The following is a 7644-nucleotide window of genomic DNA, read 5'->3' on the forward strand; positions in this document are numbered from 1 at the left end:
AGTAGCGTTATCTCCCAGATACCTGCCTGTTCTGCTTGCTGGCAATGGGTCTTGCAGCATACAAAAGCGTTGTGAAAACAAGACCACAAATATGGTTAAGTTCAGGGCTAAAATTACCATCCTTATTCACACTTAAAAATAGCTCCTTATAGACTAAGATTATATTCGATGTGAGTTATATCTTATTTTGTGAGAAACTAATTTATTCTGATATGAGTAAGTGAAGCAGAATCTGCCCTTAGCTAAGTCCTATTTATGTATTTACGTAGTATGAGTGTGCGTAGCGGAAGACTGCGGCAAACTGGACACTTCCAGCTTAGCAAAACCACAGCTTTTCACATTAAGACACTAATTATATCTAAGAATATATTCAAATGAATATAAAAATGTTTTTAAGGCTTTTATTTTAATGTGCTGTGATGTAGATATCTAGATGTAGATATCTATATATACACAGAGGTAGTGAAACAAGTTTTCTGGTCTTTATATAGTGTATTCTTTGTTGCCTAAAGTGTGGAAAAAAGATGTTCAAAATGATCTTTTAGCTCTTGTGACTGTTTTCATTGGACTGGCGGACACTGCTCCCTTTTGAACACTTAAAGTTGTCTTTCCTGGAAGAAGTGTCTGCACTAACAGATGATGGAAAGCAAAGCTGTCTGCTGTATTATTATTATTATTATTATTTCCTCATCGTTTCCCCCAGTCCCCCTCCATGCTGTTCAAAGGCACATCAAACTGTTCCTGGTATTTTTAAAGACATTGCTCATAAGTGAAGCGTCCACTGCTGTAGATGAGTATTTAAAGCTCGGCTGAGCAGCACATGGGCTGTTTCCTACAACTGTGAGTGCACAGTTCGGTTACAGCCAGGCATAGCATTAGGCTGATAACATCATAAACTACACAAAATGGTAACGCAATCCAAATATTTGTGCTGCCAGTGTATACTCTGATCACATCTGCCCACTGTAATTATTTTTTTTCTTGGTAAAGTGTTTCTTGTTTTGTTTTGCGGGTTTTTTTCCACCTTTATCAAAGCAAATTCTTGTGTTTCATCTGTCAGCAGAGCTGCTGTTCTGTTTGAAGTTCTGAGTGAAGTTTTTGAATGCTTGTGATGAATGAGCTGAGAAAAAATGACTTTGGCTCTTTGATGCCATGGGTAGTTTGCAAGGCTAACGTATTTGTTCAGTTTGGTAATGTGATGAGCAATATTAGAGACCATACATACATCCTTCTCATGCTAATTCAAGAGAGAATTTTCACATCATATTGTAAGGTTTTAACATCTGTTATAGCTCAAGTGATCCATAGGTAGCATTTGTTTCTTCAGAAAACTGAGAGCAAGCAATGCCCAGGTTGTGAGCTTTTCTTTTTCTTTTCTTCTCTCTTAGAACAAAATTGAATTACAATCCTCCAAAGGACGATGGCTCAACGTACAAGATTGAACTTGAAGGGATATCTGTTGATATCATGAAAGAGATACTAGATTACATCTTCAGTGGGCAGGTATGGTATTAAAAAAAACTAGACAGAAATTGAACTATTTGGCAAAATAACCTGCGTTTTGACACTGCTATCCTGAAAGATTAACCTAACGAGGTTTAAAGCTTTGTGGCAAAACTTCCGCAAAGCAATGTATCACACTGGGGCTGTGCATGTGAAGTAGAGGCAATATGCTCTGCAGGAGTTGTCTCTGCTCTTCTCGTGCGGTGCGGGGGGACTCCAAAAGAGTCAATGTCAAATGCTTGTATTAAAATTTGTGGCTACCTTCAGTAACCTGCTTTAAAACATGCAGTCTTTGATAGCTGTAAGAGAGAACTGGTTTGATAGCAATAGAGATTGAGACCCCATCACTGAACATTACAGTACATGAGGCATCCTCCCTTACGGACCCTCATGCCCACCTCTCCAGCCTGTTGTAGCTGACAGCGTGCCCCTTCAGATCTTTGTGCCGGTGGCCTTAGCAAGAATTCAAGTTGGTGTGTCTGGTTTATTCGGAACCAGATTGAAATTGCTGAATGAGTTTAACTTTCAGCAGAAAAAGAAAAGGCAGATGTGGCTTGAAATTCTCTTCTGGACATGCATTTTTAAAAATTATTTGTTTATTGCAGCAAAATTCATTTTAGGTTCCCAGATTAGATGAGCAATTTTATGGTTACTTCAGGCACAAAATTCTGCTTGACACCTTCTGTCAAGCAGATGCCTTTCCCTCCCTGTGTTAATTTATAAACGTGTAGTAGTCATATCAATTTCTTGTAGTTTTTACACTGGCATTAATACTCCATTTTTCAGCCACTGAGAATGAGTGTAATGAATGCGGACATGTCATGAAACAAATGAGTGGTAGTAGCTATAACTTCTAAATTAATTCTTGCAGATCAGGCTAAATGAAGAAACTATCCAAGATGTGGTACAGGCAGCTGATCTCCTGCTGCTTACAGACTTAAAAACTCTCTGCTGTGAGTTTTTAGAAGGTTGCATAGCTGCTGAGAACTGTATTGGTATTCGGGACTTTGCACTGCACTATTGTTTGCATCATGTTCACTACCTTGCCTCAGAGTATCTGGAAACTCACTTTCGCGATGTCAGCAGCACAGAGGAATTCTTGGAACTGACTCCTCAAAAACTGAAAGAAGTGCTGTCGATGGAAAAGCTCAATGTTGGAAACGAAAGATACGTCTTTGAAGCGGTGATTAGGTGGATTTCTCATGATTCAGAATCGAGAAAGGTCAGGACGTCCAAATGTTTATATTTTGAACGTGGCCCAAATCGGTTGTGTTTACTCTAGTCGGTGGGAACTTAAAATAGATACATTTCTTTCAGGGCTACTCTTGCACTTACAGAATTAGTTGAATTTTGCCTGAAATGCAGACAGCAGGATTGCAGTAAAAGGGTGAAAGCTGTGTTGATGATGAGCTGATCTGCTCTCTGTATTATTTAATAGACATTAAGAAAAAAAAGTACCTTTTTGGCATTTGATGATATAATCTTGTTTTTGTAGAGAAAAAGCAAGTAGCACGTTTGTAGTGGAGCTTTGAAGAGTTGATGCATTTTCTTGATAGCATTGTGTTGTAGATTTTGTTATTACTTCCAAATATCAAAAATACTCTTAAGTTTTTGATAAATACAGAAGCATCTGTATGCACGAGTGCCTTAATGCTGTTCTGTAAAGTTTGGGGGATTTTCTGGCATTTCTCTCTTCCTGTAGGTTCACATGAAGGATGTCATGTCAGCAGTGTGGGTTTCGGGCTTAGATGCAGCTTATTTACGTGAGCAGATGATGAGCGAACCACTGGTACGGGAGATCGTCAAAGAGTGCAACAATATTCCCCTCACGCCACCCCAGCAGGGAGAGGCGATGCTGGCCTCCTTCAAGCCCCGGGGTTACTCGGAGTGTATAGTGACTGTTGGTGGGGAAGAACGAGTGTAAGTATGTGGCATCACAGGTCATCACAGCTGGTAAAAATACAAGTGTCTACCATTCATGGCACGTCTGAAAACACAGTGTGGAGAGAATATGTGCACCTAAAGGGCTTATTACTCTGTCATTTGAGTTTGTTTTTGAGTTGGTTAGACACACCTCAAATACCTTTGTGAATGATTCAGCAATAAATATTTTGTGATAATTTTCTGACATTCAGTATGTAGTAGACTTAGAGTAGGTCATGTTGTTGTAGGTCATGTTGTTGGCTGTTTTTTTGTTGTTTTTTTTTTTTTTTAAATGAGTAGACTTTACTCAAAATAAGCCAAAACGTTGGAGAAACACTTTTCTAATTATCTGAAAAGCATCTATAATAAATCTGAAAAATAATGAATGTGGGCTTTAACTGTTTTGTTTATAATAGCTGTGGTTCCAAAAAAAGTCATTATTGGTGCATCTGAGGTGCCAGGTGAAAATTCCTGTTCCACACAATAATCCCTTTCTTTTCTTGAATACCCCTCACAGTAGAGGGGAGGGTTTTGGCCTGTTTAAATAAGTTTAGCACTTAGATGTTTGCTCTTTGTAGAAGTGTAATAAAATACTCAAATAACATTTTGCATGTCAGTCTGTAGATCGCTTTACTCAGACGTTACTAATACTCTCTATCAGTTCTTTTTAGTTTGTTCAAAGTTCCTTCATAAAAAATGTTACAGGCAGATACAGTACGAATGAAGTGCATTGCTTTTTTATGTCTCCAGTCTGTACAAAAATAAATTTACGCATATTTGCTTTGGGGGTCTTCTCCTTATCAGGGAAATGCCACGCTTTATGAATATATATTAAATCATGAACAAGCAAGTTTTGGACACAGGTTGTTAACGGTGAACTCGTAAAACTCTGTCTTGTCTTTCTGTTTTTGTTTGTTCCCTCCCCACCCTGTGTTCAGATCACGGAAACCAACCTCAGTGATGCGGTGTATGTGTCCTCTTTATGATCCCAATAGACAGCTCTGGATTGAACTTGCTCCTATGAGTATTCCAAGGATCAATCATGGAGTATTGTCAGCAGGTAAAAGGGAACTTTGTATTTGTAAAGTCAATATTATGAAAACTTACCAGTGCCTCAAAATCTGAGATACAGCTTATAATAGTATTTTTTCTTTAAGATTGACTGCACTGGGGTTATTTCATGCTTCCCCTTTGTCTGCCCAAAACATTACTTGATTCTGTGAAAATCCCTGTCATCCGAGTGTCTTAAAATCACTATTCCCGCAACATTTTGTGGGAATCTGCTACATCTGTCTCTCCAGGAGTATTTCATGTTTCAAGTAAATTCTAGTTGCTGCATCACTGAATATGTTTAAGAGTATCTGCAGGGGTAGACTTGAGTCCAGATATAAGTATGTGCTTTACCTTCCCCAGTCCAGAGTTTGACCTGTGACTGGTCTGAATCTCTTAGGGAATTCCAGGATACAGCTCACCAGTCGCATTGTCTTGCTCAGTGTACAGGTGTGAGCCCTGTTTTTAAGATCATGTTACATTTTGTTTTACAGAAGGATTTTTATTTGTGCTTGGTGGTCAGGATGAAAACAAGGGAACGCTAAGCTCTGGAGAGAAATATGATCCAGATACCAATTCATGGAGTTCCTTACCACCAATGAATGAGGCAAGATCACTATCTAACTGTTGGGATTTAAGTTTTTACTTTGGCAAAATGTTGCTTTTCTTCTGCAAAATTTTATTCTGAATCTCCAGTCGCTTGCATCTTATACATTCAAAATCATGCTACAGACTGACTGCTGTTTATATCCTGTTGTTACACTTGTGGTCTGATACTGACTGCCGGATCTGGAACAACTAAACCATTAGTGAAGAGCTAGCTATAAAGACGAACTACAAAATTTCAGGAGTTTCATAATGAATCAGTCATGTAGTATACTTAATGTTCTGGGTATACTGGCCTTCTCAAACCAGAGAACTCTTAAATGGACAAAGGGATCAGACTGTGCAGAAAAGATGGGCAGAGGACTGGCCAACATACAGAATTTGGCTTGCAAAGACATATTTAGGTTTGGTTTCAGTGAATGCTTCCTTCTTCATATTTGCATTCCGTCAAAAACTAACAGTTTATTATTTGTAAACATATATCCTTAATACAGCTGTGTTTTTATCTTCTTAAATCAGTATAGGGTGTTTATTAAGAAACTATTGTTTGCCACAGGGTTTTCCTCATTACAGTCTCTGGTTGGCAAAGGCCTGTAGTTTTGGCCACGTTTGTAGTTACGATGCATTAAGTTTCCTGCTTACTATGAGTAAGACTTTACGATACATTGTGTTTCCTGTTTACTGTGAGGGTAGCTGTGCTCCTACGTACGAAATAGAAGAGCTGCCTTTTCACAGATAATGGGTGCGAGTTTCGCTGCTGTAGAGACCTGGAAGCAACAGCATCATCGTGGAGACCACCACTGTGCAAACTGAAATACGGCCAAGCTCTGGTCTTAGATTTCTGTGCGGTCTCTTTGGCTTTTGCTGCTCTGTCTTTTTTGAATACCCTTTGTTTTGTTTAGCTCAATAAATTAATAATCTTATTCTGGAGTTTAGGACTTTACCATTTCAAAACAAAACAAAACCCAGGCATAATACCAATATCACTTTGCAGACAGATATGCTGAAAAAGAGATTGTATTGATTTATTCACAATGGCAGTTATGTTTTACAATGTTGACTTTATTGATATTCCTTAGGCACGACATAATTTTGGTGTGGTAGAGATTGATGGAATTCTGTATATCCTGGGAGGTGAGGACGGTGAAAGGGAGCTAACTTCTATGGAGAGCTATGATATTTATAGCCGGACCTGGACCAAGCAGCCAGACTTGACCATGGTTAGAAAGGTAAGAACTACATCATATGTTATCGCATTACTTATTGCTAAATAGTTAATGCCAACATACACATATTTGTTTTTCAACCTTTTGCTTCAAGTAGAAGCTGTAACAAATAGTCTCAAAATGAAGTGAGGGAGAGCAGCTTTTTTATTCACATACCAAAACAAAACCGTGGTACAGGCAGCCCAAATACATACGTGTGTGTATGTGTATATAGTTAGTTTTGAGCTCTCGCTACTGTGAATTTGTGTGTAATTTTAGATGTACTTTTTCTTTTTTCCACAAGATTGGCTGCTATGCAGCTATGAAGAAGAAAATCTATGCAATGGGTGGAGGCTCCTACGGAAAACTCTTTGAATCTGTTGAGTGTTATGACCCTAGGACTCAGCAGTGGACAGCAATCTGTCCTCTGAAAGAGAGAAGGTGAGTGAAAATGAAAGGGGGGAGCGAGATTGTTGTGTACAACCTTTTTTAACACTCTGATGAGACGAAGTTGTCCTTTCTCTGATGAATCCCTGAAGATGGCTGTCAGAGGCCCTGTGAATTTCACCATGTCTTTCTGAACCATGGTGGCCTGTAGTTAACATGTGGCTGAGTAAAGATAAGCATCCAAGCAATAAATATGCATTTTGTAGAAATACACTCCTGATGTTACAATTAATACTACCCTGACGCAAAATGAAAACCAGAAATTGTAGTTCAGCTGGAACTTTAGATTTTGAGCAGAGACAAATACTTCGCTGTTTTGTTCTTTTACATGGTCTGAATTAAGTGCTTACAATTCATATTCGTGACTCATCTAATCTTGTTGAACATATGGGGGGGGGGGGTGTATATAAATTAAAAAAAAGTCAAAAAATGGAGAAAGTTCAGAAGCATATATGAAATGGTTTTGATATGTTTTTTTGTTTTTTTTTTTTTTTCTCATTTGGATTCTCAGATTTGGGGCAGTGGCCTGTGGAGTTGCCTCTGAGCTTTATGTGTTTGGCGGGGTCAGGAGTCGTGATGATAGTCAAGCCAGTGAGATGGTGACATGCAAATCTGAATTTTATCACGATGAGTTTAAAAGGTAACTAGCTGCAGCTATAAACATAGAAAATATGTGCTTTACACACTCGCCTGTCTGTTCCCCCCTGCCTTGCTCCAGCACTTCAAAGCGTATTAGATCTTTGCTATGCATCTCTATAACTCATCTTACCTTTTAGGATCCAGTATGACTGTTACCAAATGTCCATCTGCTTCAGTGGCTTGTTCCTCTAAGATACCAAGCCTAAAGCCCTGGGCCACCCTGTCACTCTTAGGTGCCCCTGAACAGGAGAAACACCTTGATCATACAGGT

The 7644-nt window shown here is 38.8% G+C and overlaps 1 protein-coding gene across 1 annotated transcript; it reads left to right on the forward strand.

The window, feature by feature from the left end:
• Window positions 1-1388: 1388 nt before the first annotated feature.
• Window positions 1389-7426, forward strand: GAN (gigaxonin; the record flags this gene model as incomplete). Its single annotated transcript, XM_009572204.1, is given in 8 exon segments — window positions 1389-1503; window positions 2375-2725; window positions 3206-3423; window positions 4365-4486; window positions 4971-5083; window positions 6162-6311; window positions 6592-6728; window positions 7246-7426. Coding segments are annotated over 8 exon segments (1387 nt in total), but the record flags the coding sequence as incomplete, so codon positions are not given.
• Window positions 7427-7644: the final 218 nt, after the last annotated feature.

The sequence above is a fragment of the Fulmarus glacialis genome, unplaced genomic scaffold (assembly GCF_000690835.1).
Source record: "Fulmarus glacialis isolate BGI_N327 unplaced genomic scaffold, ASM69083v1 scaffold31852, whole genome shotgun sequence".
Classification (NCBI taxonomy): domain Eukaryota; kingdom Metazoa; phylum Chordata; class Aves; order Procellariiformes; family Procellariidae; genus Fulmarus; species Fulmarus glacialis.